Source organism: Ictalurus furcatus, chromosome 3 (genome assembly GCF_023375685.1).
Source record: "Ictalurus furcatus strain D&B chromosome 3, Billie_1.0, whole genome shotgun sequence".
NCBI classification, from domain to species: domain Eukaryota; kingdom Metazoa; phylum Chordata; class Actinopteri; order Siluriformes; family Ictaluridae; genus Ictalurus; species Ictalurus furcatus.
Window position 1 is genome coordinate 27,728,681 of NC_071257.1, and position 20,000 is coordinate 27,748,680.

General features: G+C 40.2%; 4 protein-coding genes across 11 annotated transcripts in view; 3 read left to right on the forward strand and 1 right to left on the reverse strand.

Annotated features, from left to right (window-relative positions):
• LOC128605947 (kelch-like protein 10) overlaps positions 1–6,181 on the forward strand; it is an 8,910-nt gene extending 2,729 nt beyond the window's left edge. Inside the window, exons 4-9 of one of the 6 annotated variants that reach the window (XM_053621838.1) lie at positions 2,370–2,984; positions 3,334–3,483; positions 3,624–3,740; positions 3,888–3,979; positions 4,604–4,734; positions 5,770–6,181. In XM_053621838.1, the coding sequence (XP_053477813.1) occupies positions 2,370–2,984; positions 3,334–3,483; positions 3,624–3,740; positions 3,888–3,979; positions 4,604–4,712 (1,083 nt within the window). In that variant the 3' untranslated portion in view covers positions 4,713–4,734; positions 5,770–6,181. The remainder of the gene's footprint in view (positions 1–2,369; positions 2,985–3,333; positions 3,484–3,623; positions 3,741–3,887; positions 3,980–4,603; positions 4,735–5,769) is intronic. The other 5 variants (XM_053621837.1, XM_053621839.1, XM_053621841.1 and 2 more) reach the window with 5 other exon arrangements.
• Positions 1–20,000, reverse strand: part of galnt2 (UDP-N-acetyl-alpha-D-galactosamine:polypeptide N-acetylgalactosaminyltransferase 2) — a 138,186-nt gene that overhangs the window by 52,599 nt on the left and 65,587 nt on the right. The window lies entirely within an intron of this gene.
• LOC128605952 (uncharacterized) lies at positions 6,322–14,913 on the forward strand. Of its 2 annotated transcripts, XM_053621848.1 has the most exons (4): positions 6,322–6,656; positions 7,013–7,229; positions 7,318–7,703; positions 13,711–14,913. In XM_053621848.1, exons 1-4 carry the CDS (start codon positions 6,511–6,513, stop codon positions 13,763–13,765), a joined length of 804 nt encoding a protein of 267 aa, XP_053477823.1. In that variant the 5' UTR covers positions 6,322–6,510; the 3' UTR covers positions 13,766–14,913. The 2 variants fall into 2 exon arrangements, with proteins under 2 accessions (XP_053477823.1, XP_053477824.1); XM_053621849.1 differs by lacking the exon at positions 7,013–7,229.
• The window catches only part of LOC128605949 (kelch-like protein 10), a 16,334-nt gene continuing 11,445 nt past the window's right edge, over positions 15,112–20,000 (forward strand). Inside the window, exons 1-2 of the mRNA XM_053621844.1 lie at positions 15,112–15,303; positions 19,608–20,000. The exon at positions 19,608–20,000 is cut by the window's right edge and continues 97 nt beyond it. Coding sequence (XP_053477819.1) covers positions 15,146–15,303; positions 19,608–20,000 — 551 coding nt within the window. The 5' untranslated portion in view covers positions 15,112–15,145. The remainder of the gene's footprint in view (positions 15,304–19,607) is intronic.

The window sequence follows — 20,000 nt, forward strand, 5'->3', positions numbered from 1 at the left end:
CCAAAAAGATTTATTAAAACATGAACATTAGAATAATTATTAGTGACGTTAGGCTACATTTACCTGACAGGACACGGGCTGAATGGCGATGCATGGTGGCCCATTAGGAGGTAGTTTATAACATTACAATGTGTTAGCATCGTTAATAAATAACCGGCTATCGCTAACATCACATGGAGTATAACGTTAGCTGGTTTCACGGCCACAATGCCACCTGCCTCAAACAAACATAATATAGGATCGTCTTTCAGGTGCTTCGCCAAATTCCAGGTGTTTCCTCGCTTTGTTTGAAATGAACGACGATGCCGATGCTACCTTTCCTCTCGAGGAGTCGGGGTGGAGCTAAAACTGTCGCCTTCTCCTGTAGATTTCAGTGTGCTTGTAAGCGTTCTTCTTCTTCTTGTTCACCACTTGTGGACCGACTAAAACACTTGTGCGTATTTGCTGCCCCCATCAGTTCCGGAAGAATTGCAACCTCGGTACCTTCATAACCAATGCTACTGACATTACTGCGAAAAACAAGTACAGTGATGTTTTAAGAATGTTGGTACTGACTTGGTACCGAAGTTTCGGTTCTTGTGCCATCCCAAGCTCCAGTACACTCATTTGGAGGATCCTGACCATTCTAGGGCTGCACCATTACGGCCAAAATGATAATCCCGATTATTTTGATCAATATTGAGATCGCGATTATTTATCATGATTATTAATTGATTTTAGTGACAACATATTTTTATTGCACGTTCACATTTATTAAGTTTTCTCATGCCACAATATAACACACAAGTAGGCATGAGAAAACTTGAGCTGGTCAATTATGACAGAATTTAGGAACACAGTGTGAGCCATGACAAATTAATTTACCTTCTGATAAACTAAATTTTAAATTTTCAGTTAATTTTACAGACTGTATGCAAAAAAACAACCGTTAACCTGTTCCACCTTATAAACAAATACAATAAACATCAATGTTCAGTGTTTGATGTCTGCTCCTCTTAAATATATTTAAAGCTACACTATTAGACATTTTCCACTGTCATGGTTCTGGGCTGGAGACAGTTCTCGAACCGCTCTGTGTATATTCTGTCTTTACATTTTAGCAGTTTTATTTTTGTTTATCAGTTTTTGATTGGTACCCCCAGTACAGTGTTTCCATGTCTGCTGATAATACTGTGGTTTGGGGGATTAAATCAAAACATGGAAACCGGAATTGACTTTTCTAGTGATATCCTGCAACCGTGAGTTTAAATGAAGTGAATTAGAGTTAGTAAATGGAGAGCTGCAGTGTACTGTATGTTTACAGATGGAACAGTTGCTTCTCTTGCTCATGATTGGTGAGGAATTATTTAATAAATAAATTTGAATTAAACCCACCTTGTAGCGTTAGCATTATTATTAAGTTACTCTGCCCGAAGCCGCTGTGTCTACATGAGCAGGTACAAGATCAGGTCATTTTGCGGGATCAATAAAAGATGGCGGTTGTGAGATCGGGGACTTGAAGCAGATGATGTACAGAGTTACTCTCGTCATCATAATGGCTTTTCTGCAGTATTTCCACACTTGTTCGGTTGACTGAAGAGATGAAAAGCAGTGTGAAAGTAACTGTTGCGCGGTGTAGATGCATTTTGGAGTTGTAGTTTTTATCCGATTGTATTATACAACTCCGAAAAGGTCACTCGCACTGGTGCGAATAAATATTTAGTCACAGTCGCGCAAAATACTTTTCAGTCACAAATGTGAGTGAAATGGTCGCACAGTAGAGCCCTGAGTTTATCTGCAAAGTTTTTTCCTATTCGGTGTGATGGCGTTTAATGTCCTGACAACCTCTGTAGTGTCATTTAGCATCATGTTAATGTCATGATTTCCCCTCGCGCAAAGCACTGGAGCTCGAAGCAAAGCTGGCAGCTCGAGGGCTAAAATGCTAAAACCGTTTCCAGGTTTTGGCGTACAAAATGATGTCATCCCTGCGTTGCTCTATGGTGCTTGGTTGTAAATGTAGGAAGCGCTTGATTTGATCTGCAGCAGAGTTTTCTATTAGCAGAGGACGAACTTTAAACGTCAATATCGCAGTCGATCATGTTCATTTGATCATGGGCAATCAAAATCTACATTTGATTAATTGTGCAGCCCTAGACCATTCCTCTAATTACTCTGTGGTAGGTCAGAGTTTGGTTAACCCGGGTTTTCACACATCATAAAAAAGATTCTTTGGTCATGAGTCGAGATTAGAACGCATAATGTGAGCGATTTAGTGCCGTTGTGACCAAAGACCAACATTTGTTCTAAAACAGAGAGAACCGAGGGAAAATCAATATCATCCTACAACAGTCCACATTTTTGCTCTATTCCACTTTGTGTTGTGTGATCAGGTACGGCTGGCTCTGATAGATCTGGAATACTTCCTGGAAAATATCAAGACACACCCGCTGGTCAGCAGCTCCTGGGAGTGTCGGCCCATCATCATCCGCACCATGAAGGCCATGTTCTACATTAACAAGGTTGGACACAACACCAGATACCCGGATCCGCTTGCCCGCCCACGGCTCCCGTATTCCATCTTGTTCGCCGTCGGCGGCTTAAACGACAGGTCCGCTACAAACACTGTAGAAACCTACAACTCGAGGATGGACAGCTGGAAGTGCATCACCAGCAGAGAAGAAAGAGTTCGAGCCTATCACGGCACAGTGTTCCTGGACGGTTTTGTGTACGTCATCGGTGGCTTCGACGGCACAGAGTACTTCAACTCGGTGTCCAAGTTCAATCCCCTTGACAGAACCTGGAACGAGGTGTCGCCCATGAACTATTGCCGCTGCTATGTGAGCGTGGCCATACTGGATGGATACATCTACGCAATGGGAGGCTTCGAAGGAAGAGAGTGGCTTAACACGGCTGAACGTTATCAGCCAAGCACCAACCAGTGGAGCCTCATCCCATCCATGCACGAGATACGAAGTGACGCCAGCGCAACGACCTTACTGGGCAAGGTAAGAGTGAAATGCACACACTTTCAATGATTTTTACCACCGAGTTATACTTTTCCAGACACACATCTCCGCCAACCAATTAGTGTTCACCTGAAGGCCGGTTAACGCATAGTGCTATAGATAAACATGACCTGCAGTTAGCTTCATGGTGGACATGAAAGTATCAGTGGGTACAACACAAGGTACAAGTCAGTCCTTAGTATCTTCTAGACCAGTCGAGTTCTCAGAGCTGCTCCAAACACGACTGCACCAATTAAATAAACATTATTTAAAATGTTACAGTCCCTGAGGGAACCTGAAAGCTTGAACTGAAAACACCCAGAACCTTCTTGTTTTTGGGTTCCTTTAGATCTACATCTGTGGAGGATTCAACGGCGACATGTGCCTTTTCACGGCCGAGTGTTTCGACCCTCGTTACGATCAGTGGACGCAAATCGAACGGATGCACGTCCAAAGAAGTGGCGTGGGCGTCATCGCTCTTAACAACGAAGTGTCTGCGGTAAGAACTTACAGCGCTGAGAGTCAGTGAAGTTTCTGTAATCGCTCTGTAACGGATGGGAAGGAGGCATGTTTCTATTAGCACAGTTTGTGTTCTTTTATTAACGTACATCGATTGAGATAAGATGTATGGTTTTATAGATCGGGGGTTTTGATGGAGCCCAACGTCTGCGGTGTGTTGAAGCCTACAACCCTCGTACCAACTCCTGGAGAATGCTTGCCTCCATGTTTAACCCACGAAGCAACTTTGGCGTCGAGGTAACGCACCAAACACCACATGGCTAACTAATTTATTGTTTCTTTTGCCGAGGCCGGACTCGTCAGACTTCCTAACTCCAAGCACTGGAATGAAGTAACAATATTAGTTGTGTACCTCTTCACCATGCCTTCTTCTTCTTCTTCCAGGTGATGGATGGCCGCTTGTATGTGGTTGGCGGCAACATCGGCGAAGACACCACATCCAACTGCGAATACTACGACGAAGAGAGCAATGACTGGTACGAGACGTATAGTGTCAGGTCCAGAAATCTGCCTTTCTGGAGTTAAGATATAATATCGAAACTAGGATAACAAAGTTTCCTTGAAATCCAAAACTCATGGTATTAAGTGAAGTAGAAAACATGACATGGCGTGAGGTTATTTAAAAAAATAAATAATAAAAATCGAAGACAAGGTGGTGCCCACCCCAAGGTAGACTATTTTACTATAAACAGCACGTCCTGAAGCGTTTATTCTTCTTAAATTTAAACTTATTAATGAAACCGCAAAGCATAAACTCCTCTGTCCTGACTGTTACAAAGCACCGACACTGGCGACTCCTTCCGTAAATGTTAACGGACTTTCTTTTTAATGTTTATGTGGCGTGTATAAACAAGCCTTTACTATAGAAACGATAACAAACTAGAACGAGAGCGCTACTGTCAGAGCTGCTGTTATAGAGAACTAATCAACACCTTCTGACCCAACCATGATCCAGAACTCAGCAGCGTTGTGGTTCAATTGTATTATTCATGTAATTATTTTGTGTAGTAAACCAGGACCCCAGTCTAAACGTGTTATGGTGGTGATGTAAAGCATAAAGTATGTCATAAACGTGACAAAATAAACGTGATTTCCTGCAGGTTTAACGTCCAGGACATGAATGTCTTCCGCAGTGCGCTGAGCTGCTGCGTGATTTCCGGGCTTCCCAACATCACCGACTACACCATCGCGTACGATGACTTTCTCTAGACGTGGAGCTTTTTTATATGAGGTACATGCTGTATTTGCAATAATAATTTGAAGTAATTATATATATATATATATATATATATATATATATATATATATATATATATATATATATATATATATATATATGTGCACGTGTGTGTGTTTATGTATTAGGGCTGCAACTAATGATTATTTTCATAATCGATTAGTTGGCCAATTATTTATTTATATACTTATCCCCGATTAATCGGATGGGACGGGACAGTGCCATTTTTTTGTTTATTTAAAATAAAATCCACAAACTGAGTGTTACAAATATAAACTTCAGACTAAAACTTTACACAATATATATATATATATATATATATATATATATATATATATATATATATATATATATATAAAAATTACTTTTATAGTATTTATGCATTATTTTTATCTATGCTCAAAAAGCACTGAATTAAACTACAGTCGTAAATTAATAATACATATTCTGGTGTGTGTGTGTGTGTGCGCGCGTGCGTGCGTGCGTGTGTATTGGGTTCTTTTCTGTTTTGGACAAACAGTTGTGTAAAGTTTTAGTCTGAAGTTTATATTTGTAACACTCAGTTTGTGGATTTTATTTTAAACAAACAAAAACAAAGGGTACTGAAACTTTGCCCCGCCAAATCCGATTAATCGAAAAATTAATCGGCCAACTAATCGATACCATACATACATTACATAACACACACACACCTACCTTCCCTGAAACAGCTATTAGCCACAGCCTGGTGAAGGTTTCTGAGCTGGCAATAATTGATGCGATGCATAAATGCAAACAGCTGCTTAACTACTTTTGTGTTTTACTTCTGATATATTTAATAAAGCACCTGATAAGCGGTCAGGTACGTTGTACACAGGCTTTCTGAATCCAGATAGCTGAAAGTTGAAGTCCAGTTTCGGTGAACCTACGTCCACTGTAGCTTTAGTCTAGGCTTAAAACGTATTTGTTTACTCAAGCCTACCCTGACTAGACTTTCTGTTACGCTAAGTACAGTCCTAAGCTCTTCTCTCCCTCTCTCCTTCTGTTGAGCCAAACATGATTTTATGGAGAGACTACAGATCCTGATCCTTTCTACTCTCCGGACCTGCCTGATCCGTTTCGGATGTCCTACGTCTGGATGTAACTCTCACCTACCCCAATTCCAGATTGCTGGGACTACGGCTGCTTCTAAGGACACACAGACTTCATATAAAACCATAATGAACTTTTCACGCCAACTGTTGTTACCCAGATGAGGATGGGTTCCCTTCTGAGTCTGGTTCCTCTCAAGGTTTCTTCCTCTTAGGGAGTTTTTCCTTGCCACCGTCGCCACCGGCTTGCTCAATTGGGATAAATTTGCACATTTAAAGTCTGTATAAACACAGTATATGTTTCTGTAAAGCTGCTCTGAGACAATGTCTATTGTAAAAAGCGTTATACAAATAAAATTGAATTGAATTTAGATTATAGTTATTGGCTGACAGGAGTAGAACCCAACATGACCTTCTGCTGTGTCCATGGAGCCGACGCCATTTTCTTCTGATCTCTATACTTTAAAAATATACTTTTTTTTTTTACCTTTATAACGTTCATAAATATCACCGATACTATTTTAGATAAAAACAATCCTAACGTTGCACTGTCTCTAAGTTTTATTGGTTCTTACAAACACCCGTGACTAGCTTGTAGACCGCTAGCATCACCTTACCTTGTTTACATTTCACATTTATCTCATTTACTGCTGTTTTTTTAAAGCAGATATGTCAGTTGTTTCTCCACATTGGAGTGCAGATGAGGACTCGCTCGAGCTGCACAAGGTGCTGCTGGAACTGGAGGATGTGGAGAAACAGATCTGCGGCCTACTCGACAAGCAGGCCCAGCTGCTGGAGCGAAGAACCGCGCTGGAAACATCTTGCGCTTCCGCCTACACATCCAAGGTAAGCACGCAGCGAGGTATTAGTGCTGCATGATTCCAGAGCAAGGCGCTGGAACTCTAAGCGAAGCTGGCAGCTCGAGGGCTAAAATGCAAACTCTGTTTCCAGGTTTTGGTGCTACAAAATGACGTCATCCCTATATGATTGGCTGCAAGTGTAGGAAGCGCTTGATTTGTGGAGAAAACAGCGGAGTTTTCTATGAGCGGAGGACGAACTTTAAATGTCAATATCGCAGTCGATCATGTTCATTTAATCGTGGGCAGTCAAAATCGTAATCACGATCGATATCCAATTAATTGTGCAGCCCTATGTGGTATTACCACTCCCGGCCCTTCCACGCAGTGTGTTTCTCTGTGCAGGGACCATGCACCCAAGACCTATCCAGCCAAGGTCTCAGTCACGCTGGTGCCGACACCCCTTGGACACCCACGGACCTTGGGTGCACCAGCAGTGAAAGGCGAGAGCCATACCCTGTCAAGGACCTCTCCACCTGCGGTGTTTGAGATCCCAACCTGGAACTGCTTCGCTGCTTTCCGTCAGACCAGACCAAACGCTGTGATTGTCGGAGACTCCATTGTGCGAAACGTCCGCATCATTTCAACTAAGGGTAAGGGTGCACACACATTGTTTTTCTGGTGCTCATGTCCTTGATGTCGCCGCGCAGGTACCCGGGATCCTGAAGCAGGATGAGAGCATTGGCGCAGTCGTGCTGCACGCAGGGGCAAACGACATCAGGCTGCGGCAGACGGAGGTTCTGAAGAGGGACTTCGCCAGCCTGATCGATACGGTACGAGGCAGATCACCCACCACGAAGATCATCATCTCTGGACCTCTTCCCACATACAGACGTGGAGCTGAAAAGTTCAGTAGACTTCTTGCTTTGAATGACTGGTTAGTTTCTTGGTGTAATAAACAGAATCTGCTGTTTGTTAACTGGAATCTGTTCTGGGAGTGTCCTTGGTTGTTTCTGGCCTGCACCCCAGCAGCCTCGGAGCGGAACTGCTGTCAGACAACATCTCCAAGACACTACGCACCAAGTGACTGCATACCGTAAGTACATCGTCCTACAATAACAACGTTCATCACAAGCAATGTTCAATTAATAGTTCAACACTTGTAATACATACTATAGAGACCTTGTCTGTTCCCTGAGCTATACAAATACATAGAAAATTTCAGAAAGTTTGTTTTAGTAACCTAATTAACATAAAATTAGATCATACCCAATGCACATCCAGCACCTTTGATCTGAAGCTAGAACTATTAAACATTAGATCTCTTGTGTCTAAGGCTCTTATTGTTAACGAAATTAAATGAAGCCAGTCCTCTTGGATACAGTTATGTACATCAGCCTCGATCAACTGGTAGAGGAGGAGATGTTGGTCTCATCCTAGGGCTGCACAATTAATCGAATATCGACCGCGATTACGATCATGTCTGCCCACGATTAAATAAACATGATCGACTGCGATATTGACGTTTAAAGTTCATCCTCCGCTCATAGAAAACTCCACTACAGATCAAATCAAGCGCTTCCTAAACTTACAGCCAATCACATAGAGCGGCGCAGGGATGACGTCATTTTGTAATGCCAAACCGGAAATGGTGTTAGCATTTTAGCGCTCGAGCTAAATAGTTCAACACTTGTAATACATACTCTATAGTATGTATTACAAGTGTTATACTATAGTCGTAAAAATCCTGATCAGAGCATCCCTAATGAACACCATTAAACTAAAGCACTTCCCATCTGATGGGTAAATGAACTCACCCAATCACATCCTATATGAGATTATTCAGATATCTACACAATATACACAGAGCGGTTCGAGAACTGTCTCCAGCACAGAACCATGACAGTGGAAAATGTCTAATAGTGTAGCTTTAAATATATTTAAGAGGAGCAGACATCAAACACTGAACATTGATGTTTATTGTATTTGTTTATAAGGTGTAACAGGTTAACGGTTGTTTTTTTTTGCATACAGTCTGTAAAATCAACTGAAAATATTACATTTAGTTTATCAGAAGGTAAATTAATTTGTCATGGCTCACACTGTGTTCCTAAATTCAGTCATAATTGACCAGCTCAAGTTTTCTCATGCCTACTTGTGTGTTATATTGTGGCACATTAATGTTACCATCTCTAAAAATAATAATAATAATAATAATAAATAATAAAATTTAAAAAACTTCAACTGTGCTCAAAAATTTTTGTAATTAGGTTCACAAGTGCTCCTGAAAGAAACTGTCTTGCGTCTCTCCTCCTGTAAACACTGTTATTGCCTTTTCTGCATTCGCCTGAATTGTTTTCATTTGGTTGCATATTGTTATATTTGATCACATATTTTTCATTTGGTTTATGGCATTTTTATTTTTACTCATCCTATATTTTGGGTACTATTTTATTTATGTTTTGCTTCTACGAGATGATGCAATTTAAGGATCAGTCTAATTTGATGTAAAGATTTGTACATTAGCAGGAATGTAGCACAACATGGAGGTGAAAGCAGCGGTCTGTTTATTTAAATGTGAAAGTGCAATAAAAATATGTTGCCCCTAAAATCAATGAATAATCGTGACAAATAATCGAGTCCTCAATATTGATCAAAATAATCAGGATTATCATTTTGGCCATAATCGTGCAGCCCTATCTCATCCATAGTCAAACTCTAGGTGTCACACAAAAACCTAGTCATCAATTTAATTCTTTTGAAATTCTTTATACCAGTATAACTTATGTAGCCACAAAACATACAGTATATCACAAAAGTGAGTACACCCCTCACATTTTTGTAAATATTTGATTATATCTTTTCATGTGACAACACTGAAGAAATGGCACTTTGCTACAATGTAAAGTAGTGAGTGTACAGCTTGTGTAACAGTGTAAATTTGCTGTCCCCTCAAAATAACTCAACACACAGCCATTAATGTCTAAACCGCTGGCAACAAAAGTGAGTACACCCCTAAGTGAAAATGTCCAAATTAGGCCCAAAGTGTCAATATTTTGTGTGGCCACCATTATTTTCCAGCACTGCCTTAACCCTCTTGGGCATGGAGTTCACCAGAGCTTCACAGATTGCCACTGGAGTCCTCTTCCACTCCTCCATGAGGACATCACGGAGCTGGTGGATGTTAGAGACCTTGTGCTCCTCCACCTTCCGTTTGAGGATGCCCCACAGATGCTCAATAGGGTTTAGGTCTGGAGACACGCTTGGCCAGTCCATCATCTTCACCCTCAGTCTTGGAGGTGTGTTTGGGGTCATTATCATGCTGGAATACTGCCCTGCGGCCCAGTCTCCGAAGGGAGATGAACATGCTCTTCTTCAGTATGTCACAGTACATGTTGGCATTCATGGTTCCCTCAATGAACTGTAGCACCCCAGTACCGCCAGCACTCATGCAGCCCCAGACCATGACACTCCCACCACCATGCTTGACTGCAGGCAAGACACACTTGTCTTTGTACTCCTCACTTGGTTGCTGCCACACACGCTTGACACCAAATAAGTTTATCTTGGTCTCATCAGACCACAGGGCATGGTTCCAGTAATCCATGTCCTTCAGCAAACTGCGGGATTTCTTGTGCATCATCTTTAGAAGAGGCTTCCTTCTGGGACGACAGCCATGCAGACCAATTTGATGCAGTGTGCGGCGTATGGTCTGAGCACTGACAGGCTGACTCCCCACCCCTTCAACCTCTGCAGCAATGCTGGCAGCACTCATATGTCTATTTCCCAAAGACAACCTCTGGATATGACGCTGAGCACGTGCACTCAACTTCTTTGGTCGACCATGGCAAGACCTGTTCTGAGTGGAACCTGTCCTGTTAAACTGCTGTATGATCTTGGCCAACGTGCTGCAACTCAGTGTCAGGGTCTTGGCAATCTTCTTATAGCCTAGGCCATCTTTATGTAGAGCAACAATTCTTTGTTTCAGATCCTCAGAGAGTTCTTTGCCATGAGGTGCCATGTTGAACTTTCAGTGACCAGTATGAGGTAGTATGAGAGCGATGACACCAAATTTAACACACCTGAGACCTTGTAACACTAACAAGTCACATGACACTGGGGAGGGAAAATGGCTAATTGGGCCCAATTTGGACATTTTCACTTAGGGGTGTACCCACTTTTGTTGCCAGCGGTTTAGACATTAATGGCTATGTGTTGAGTTATTTTGAGGGGACAGCAAATTTACATTGTTACACAAGCTGTACACTCACTATTTTACACTGTAGCAAAGTGTCATTTCTTCAGTGTTGTCACATGAAAAGATATAATCAAATATTTACAAAAATGTGAGGGGTGTACTCACTTTTGTGAGATACTGTAAGTCAATTCCTCTAATAATTATTTACAGACCCCCAGGCAATATACTGAATTCCTTAGTGAATTTGCAGAATTTATCTCAAACCTGGTTGTTTCTGTAGATAAAGCATTAATCGTCAGTAATTTTAATATTCACTTTGATAACCCAGAAGACCCTCTTACAACAGCGGTTGTGTCCACCTTAGATTCAGTAGGGGTTAATCAGAACGTAATCGGACCTACTCATAATGGTGGTCACACTCTTGACCTCATACTAACATATGGATTAAATATAGAAAATATCGTAATTTTTCTGCAGTCTGAAGTTGTCTCAGACCATTATCTTATCTCGTTCATAATACGTATTGATCACAATATTTCCACCTCGCCTCGCTAATGCATAAAACATACTTTCACATCAGCTATTGCACCGAGCTTCATAAATAACCTCCCAGAGACATTAATTAGATTTGGATCACCACCTGATCCCATAGAACTCGATCAGGCGACTGAATGCTTAGAGTCAACACTCCGCTACACGCTAGATAGAGTGGCTCCACTCAAAAGAAAATTAATTAGATAGAAAAAGCTAGCACCCTGGTATAACAATAAAACGCATACCTTAAAACAGACCACTCGACAATTAGAACGTAAATGGCATCAAACCAAATTAGTAGTATTTCAAACAGCACGGAAGGAGAGCCTACTGAAGTATAGAAAATCTCTTAGCGATGCTAGAAAAGCCTATCTCCACCTTAATAGGAGATAACAAAAACAATTCGAGATTTCTATTCGACACGGTAGCAAAATTAATTAGGAATAAAACCACTACAGAAAGAAGCACTCAATCATTACATAGCAGTGAAGATTTCAAGAAATTTCTCATTGGAAAAATTGAAAATATTAAATGTGAAATTCAGGCTATTAAATTAAAACCAGACAGTATTACAACCAACCCTGTAGATGATAATACAGCAATGTCAGATCAATGTTTAGAATTTTTTACTCCCCTTAGAGAGACTGAACTAGCTTCATTAGTCTCTTCAGCGAATTCATCAACTTGCATACTAGATCCTGTACCTACCTGTTTCTTTAAACAGATTTGTCCTGGAGTAATTGAACCCCTTCTAAATATAATCAATTCTTTCCTTGGCACTGGATATGTACCTAAGTCACTTAGATTAGCAGTTATTAAACCCCTGCTTAAAAACCCTACCGTGACCCCTCTCAACTGTCCAGCTATAGACCTATATCAAACCTCCCCTTCATCTCCAAGATCTCAGAAAAGGTTGTAGCACAGCAGCTATGCTCGTACTTGCATAGGAATAACATTCATGAAATGCATCAGTCAGGATTTAGACCTCATCATAGCACAGAGACAGCGTTAGTTAAAGTAGTAAAGGACCTACTACTGGCCTCTGATCAGGGTTGTGTCTCGCTGCTTGTGTTACTCGACCTTAGTGCAGCTTTTGATACTATAGATCATATTATTCTCCTTCATAGATTAGAAAATGTTGTTGGCATTAAGGGAACAAGCCTCTCCTGGCTCAGATCTTATTTGACCGATCGTTATCAGTTCGTAGATGTAAATGGAGACTTCTCCACGCATACCAAGGTTAAATTTGGTGTTCCACAAGGTTCTGTTTTAGGCCCACTGATTTTTACTTCATATATGCTACCTCTAGGTCAAATTATTCATAATCATGGAATTAGCTTCCACTGTTATGCTGATGATACACAGTTGTATGTTTCGGCGAAGCCAGAGGACAGACAGCAGCTTAGTAAAGTTGAGGAATGTGTAATGGACATCAGACGTTGGATGCTAACTAACTTCCTTTTACTTAATTCTGATAAGACAGAAGTACTTGTACTAGGACCACGTTTAGCTAGAAGTAAGCTTTCTGATCTCATAGTTACTCTGGATGGACTTGGTTTCATCATGTACAGCAGTAAAAGACCTTGGAGTAATTACTGACTCCAGTCTATCATTTGATGCTCATGTAGATAACATTACTAGGATAGCCTTCTTTCATCTCAGAAATATTTCTAAGATAAGAAATATATTGTCACTACATGATGCAGAAATATTAGCTCATTCTTTCGTCACCTCTAGACTAGATTACTGTAATGCCTTACTGTCTGGATGTTCCAGTAGGTGCATAAACAAACTCCAGTTAGTCCAGAATGCAGCTGCTAGAGTCCTAACTAGAACCAGAAGATACGAACACATCACCCCGATCTTATCCACACTGCATTGGCTCCCAGTGAAATCTCGCATTGATTATAAAATACTTTTATTATCCTATAAAGCACTAAACGGTATCGCGCCACAGTATCTAAGCGACCTTTTGGTTTTCTATGATCCACCACGCCTACTTAGATCAAAAGATGCAGGCTATTTGACGGTAGCTCGAATAGCGAAGGCTACAGCAGGGAGAAGATCTTTCTCTTATAGAGCCCCACAGTTATGGAGCAATCTTCCAATTAGTGTTCGGGACTCAGACACAGTCTCAGTGTTTAAGTCTAGGCTTAAAACATATTTGTTTACTCACGCCTACCCTGACTAGACTTTCTGTTATGCTAAACACAGTCCTAATAATCTTTTCTCTCCCTCTCTCCTTCTGTCGAGCCACACACGATTATATGGAGATACTACAGATCCTGATCCTTTCTGCTCTCCGGACCTGCCTGTGATCCATTTCGGATGTCCTACCTCTGGATGGAGCGCTCATCTACTCCAATTCCAGATTGCTGGGACTACGGCTGCTTCTAAGGCCAACCAGACTTCATATAAAACCATAATGAACTTTTTCACACTATCCGTTGTTACCCAGATGAGGATGGGTTCCCTTCTGAGTCGGGTTCCTCTCAAGGTTTCTTCCTCTTAACATCTTAGGGAGTTTTTCCTTGCCACCATCGCCACTGGCTAAAATTTGGATTTTGGGATAAATTCAAACATTTAAAATCTGTATACCGTGTTTATATGTTTCTGTAAAGCTGCTCTGAGACAACGTCTATTGTAAAAAGCGTTATACAAATAAAATTTAATTGAAATTGAATTGCTGTTGTTTCCTATTGACCTTAACATGTGACATGTTGTGCATCCTGAGATGCTTTTCAGCTTACCATAAGACTGGTTATTTGAGTTACCATAGTCTTCCTGTTCACCCCAAGCCTAAAAAACTGTTGTGCATGAACATTAAAGGAGTTTCTGAAATACTCCAACCAGCCAATCTGGCACCAACAAATCAGGCCATGGTCAAAGTCACTGAGATCACATTATTTTCTCCTGAAACTGAAGCTGTAGATCTGCATCTACATGATTTTATGTACTGCACTGCTGCTACTTGATTGGCTGATTAGATAATTGCTCCACTGTGTGTAAGGGGTTGGGGAAACTGGTGCAGGCTGCTTAAAATGTTTAGTTTAATTTAAGTTTATTGTCATTATATGTTGTATTTGCGCACTTGCAGTGTAAATTCTGTCGTTTGTTATAACGGAAGTGATTCGTTAGTAACAAGGCCGTGTTGCTGATCACGTGCAGTGTAGACGCAGTGATCCAGAGCGTGATTAAGATCTGTAATGTCTAATTAAAACATTATGATCACAAGTAAACTAATATTTCTGAAGGCAGTGAGTAACAGAAACCACAATCTGCAGTGAAAGTGAGTTTTTATTATTCATTTAGGAAGTTGTCAAATTTCATTCGTTTTTTGCATCTTTGGATGCTCAGAGTTTATATTTATGTATATATACAGTACACATGTATCAAATTTCATATATAATGTATAATGTTTATAAAACATGTATATAAACCGGTGAGTCCAGGTTTTTTATAATATCAATGTCATTATAATATACTGTGTTTGATGTTGGGCAACTTAAATTAAACATTAATCATGAAATCATTTAGTCATGTAGTTTGAGGCCACAGCTTAGTGACGTAAAGCAGAGGGTTTATTTCACAGGTTTCTCTCCGATAAATAAAAAGTACAGCAATAATAATAATAATAATAATAATAATAATAATAAATATAAAACAATGGCCCTACATACATAAATAAATAAATAAATAAATAAATAAATAAGAGAAGCTCTCAGAATTCTGGAATTCCGTGATGCTGAAATTCTAGAAGTTTCGGACTCCATAAAACAGCCCTGTGTGAACGCTCATCAGGAGATATGAGTACTGACAGTGAGATGAGTGAAGACATGACACTATGGGAAGTGTTGAACGAGATGCGGTTGGAGGAGGAGCTATGCGACGTGGTCCTCAGAGTGGACGAGGTGGAATTCAAGGTCCACAAGATCATCCTCTGTGCGAACAGCCCATATTTCAGGTAAAAGGAAGAAAAACCCCAACATAATTATTCTTAAAAGCTAATGGACAAAACCATACAGCAGATGAGTGAAGGATCAAATGACTAAAAAGAGAAAACTGAGTAATAAAAAAAAACAATATAATACAGTAGCTAATAAGTAGAGTAAAATAAAACCAGTTCATCACCATAGCAACTAGTGATGCACTGAGATTATAATTCGCTGACGTACAGTATCTGTAAATACCAGGGCTGCAACTAACGATTATTTTCATAATCGATTAGTTGGCCGATTATTTCTCCGATTAATCAGATGGGGCGGGGCAAGCTTTCGGTACTTTCGGTTAGGGCTGCACAATTATGGCCAAAATGATAATCCCTATTATTTTTGATCAATATTGAGATCTCAATTATTTATCACGATTATTCATTTATTTTAGTGACCACATATTTTTATTGCACTTTCACATAGGGCTGCATAATTAATCGAATATCGATCGCGATTACGATTTTGACTGCCCACGATTAAATGAACATGATTGACTGTGATATTGACATTTAAAGTTCGTCCTCTGCTCATAGAAAACTCTGCTGTTTTCTCCACAAATCAAGTGCTTCCTAGACTTACAGCCAATCACATAGAGCGGTGCAGGGATGACATCATTTTGTAGCGCCAAAACCCGGAAATGGGGTTTGCATTTTAGTGCTCGAGCTGCCAGTTTCTCTGCGACCTCCAGCGCTTGCGCGAGGGGAAGTCATGACACTAGCAGGATGCTAAATGGCACTACAGAGGTTGTCGGGGACATTAAACCTCATCACGCCGAACGGGAAAAAACTTTGCAGATAAACTGAGGGCTCTACAGTGCGACCATTTCAGTCGCATTTGCGCGACTGTGACTAAATATTTATTCACACCGGTGCGAGTAACCTGTTCGGAGTTGTATAATACAATCGGAATAAAAACTACAGGAAGTCCAAAATGCATCTACACCGCGCAACAGTTACTTTCACACTGCTTTTCATCTCCTCAGTCAACTGAACAAGTGTGTAAATACTGCAGAGAAGCCATTATGATGACAAGTAACACTGAACATCATCTGCTTCTCTCAACTTCCCGATCTCACAACCACCATCTTTTATTGATCACACAAAATGACCTGAACTTTCACCTGCTCGTGTAGACACAGCGGCTTCGTGCGGAGTAAATTATTAAGAATGCTACAAGGTGGGTTTAATTCAAACTTCTTTATTAAATAATTCCTTACCAATCATAATCAAGAGTAGCAACTGTTCACAAGGAGTACACTGCTGCTCTCCTCCACGCTCTTCGCTAACTCAAATACATAGCGTATTCACTTCATTTAAACTTAAGGTTGCCAGATATCACTAGAAAAGTCAGCACCAGTTTCCCTGTTTTGATTTAACCCCCCAAAACACAGTATTATCAGCAGACATGGCAACACTGTACTGGGGGTACCCATCTAAAAGGAGCAACTGAAACAGAAAACTAAGAAAATGCAAAGACAGAAAATGTGCTTAGTTATAAATAAATAAATAAATAATCGAATATAAAAAAGATAATCAATTAATAAAATACAAATAAAATGAGAACTGAAAAAATGTTTAATTACTATGGGTTGCATTTAATATCAATTTGACATTAAGCTTAGTTCGCTATCCCCTTAAAAGGCTATCAGCCTTTTTCCTAATATGGATCATGCTTGTGTTAGTCTACTTTTAATTAGGACTCTTTATTGTTTAAGATATTTAAAAATAAATATTTTATGCTTGTATCAATTAACCAGCACTATTTCTCATTGCTATTATTTTAACTCAACAGTGACGACGAGCAGAGAGCTTACATTTAACTGTCTGACAGACCTCCTGATTAAAGCTTAAATAAAAAAAGATTGGTATCTGGATCGGTATCGGTCGTAAAAATCCTGATCGGATCATCCCTAATGAACACCATTAAACTAAAGCGCTTTGCATCTGACAGGTAAATGAACTCAATCACATCCTATATGAGATTATTCAGATATCTACACAATATACACAGAGCGGTTCGAGAACTGTCTCCAGCCCAGAACCATGACAGTGGAAAATGTCTAATAGTGTAGCTTTAAATATATTTAAGAGGAGCAGACTTCAAACACTGAACATTGATTTATTATTATTATTATTAATATTATTAATGTGCCACAATATAACACATAAGTAGGCATGAGAAAACTTGAGCTGGTCAATTATGACAGAATTTAGGAACATAGTGTGAGCCATGACAAATTAATTTACCTTCTGATAAACTAAATGTAATATTTTCAGTTAATTTTACAGACTGTATGCAAAAAAACAACCGTTAACCTGTTCCACCTTGTAAACAAATACAACAAACATCAATGTTCAGTGTTTGTCATAGTCACAGTCACACAAAATACTTTTCAGTCACAAATGTGAGTGAAATGGTCACACTGTAGAGGCCAGAGTTTATCTGCAAAGTTTTTTCCTGTTCGGCGTGTTGTCGGGGACATTAAACGCCATCCTCTGTAGTGCCATTTAACATCATGTTAGTGTCATAATTTCCCCTCGCGCAAGGCGCTGGAACTCGAAGCGAAGCTGGCAGCTCGAGCGCTAAAATGCTAACTCCATTTCCAGGTTTTGGCATAAAAAATGACGTCATCCCTGCACCGCTCTATGTGATTGGCTGTAAGTTTAGGGAGCGCTTGATTTGATCTGCAGCAGAGTTTTCTATGAGCGGAGGATGAACTTTAAACGTCAATATCGCAGTCGATCATGTTCATTTAATCGTGGGCAGTCAAGATCGTAATCGCGATCGATATTCGATTAATTGTGCAGCCCTACTTTCAGTACTTTTTTTTGGTTTATGTAAAATAAAATCCACAAACTGAGTGTTACAAATAGAAACTTCAGACTAAAACTTTACACAACAGTTTGTCCAAAACAGAAAAGAAACCAACACACACACACCAGAATATATATAATTAATTTAGGACTGTAGTTTAATTCGGTGCTTTTTGTGAATCCATAAAAAATAATACATATATATATATATATATAAATTTATTTTAGTTTATATTGTATATATTATTTATTTTATTCATTTATTTTATTCAGTTATTTTTTATGGATGCACAAATAGCACTGAATTAAACTCCAGTCCTAAATGAATAATAAAAACTTACTTTCACTGCACCTTGTGGTTTCTGTTACTCGCTGCCTTTAGACATATTATCTTACTTGTGATCATAGTGTTTCAATTAGACGTTACAGATCTTACTCACGCTACACTCCGCATCACTGCGTCTACACTGCGCTTGATCAGCAACACGGCCTCCTTACTAACACATCACTTCCGTTATAATAAACGACAGAATTTACACTGCAAGTACGCAAATACAGCATATAATGACAAACTTAAATTAAACTAAACCTTTTAAGCAACTTGCACCAGTTTTCCCCAACCCCTTACACACAGTGGAGCATTTTGGATATAAACATGTTTGTCCTCGTGCATCAGTTTGATCTCGGTGGTGTTTAATATAAAATGCTCCCTGCCTTAGAGGTCTTTCTTCCTCAGTCACATGACGATTTCGGCTCCGTCTGATGGTGACTGAGGTCATGTTGGGAATAAAAGGTAACGCTGACAGAAAGTAAACTGAAGAAAGTCACTGTCCCTGAATCTGGGTGTCTGCTAATGCTAGCGTGCGTATGACGTCAGGTGCCGTCGCCTAGAAGTGGCTTATACTTCCGGTTAGTAAAAAAAAAAAAAAAAAAAGCTAGTATTTTTTAGTACATTTGAGATGATTTTACCTTTCTAAAATCCACACACTAGACGGTAGAGTGCACAGTGTAAGTGTACAGTACTTCATTTGTGACACAACTTTAGTATTTACTCTCTGAAGCGTGTTTTCGGAAGAGAAGTAACGTAATGAGTAAATCTCCCCCTTGCCGCGCGCAGACCAACTAATCCATAATGACATTCGTTAATAATCGATTATGAAAATCGTTGTCATCAATTTTATCGATTAGTTGTTGCAGCTCTAGTAAATACATAGATCCTCTTTAGTTGGTCGCTAATACCATCATCGACACCATCGTACATCATCTCGTGTTTGTACTGTACCTGAGCGAACACACTTGATCGGCTACGCCGATTGACAGGCAAGAGACACGCCCTCCATTTAAACTCTCAAACTACAGCTTTCACATCATCATCATCATCATCATCAGGATTCCAATTCGTGATTTCCAGACTATAGAGCAAACTGTTGTTCCTAATATGTTTCCTCTTCCTGATATTCCAGATCCCTGTTCATCAGATGGAGCAGCTTGGATCAGAAGGTGTACACCATGACGACTGTATCTCCAGACATCATGGCGATTATAATCCACTACATCTACACCCAAGAGATTCGAGTCACCACTGATAATGTGCAGGCTGTGTTGGTCATGGCCGATTACCTGCTCATGCGAGACCTTGTTCACGACTGCTATGACTTCCTGAAAGCACATCTCAGCCCGGAAAACTGCTTAGGGATTTGGCAGTACGCAGACACTTACTCGTTCAGAAAGCTGCAGGATTGGGCCTACTCCTACACATTGCGTCACTTCGAGGACGTCGTTCGGTCACCGTCCAGTGAGTTCTTGGAGCTGAACGAGGAGCAGCTCGGCGGCATCCTGGAGAGGGATGAGCTGAA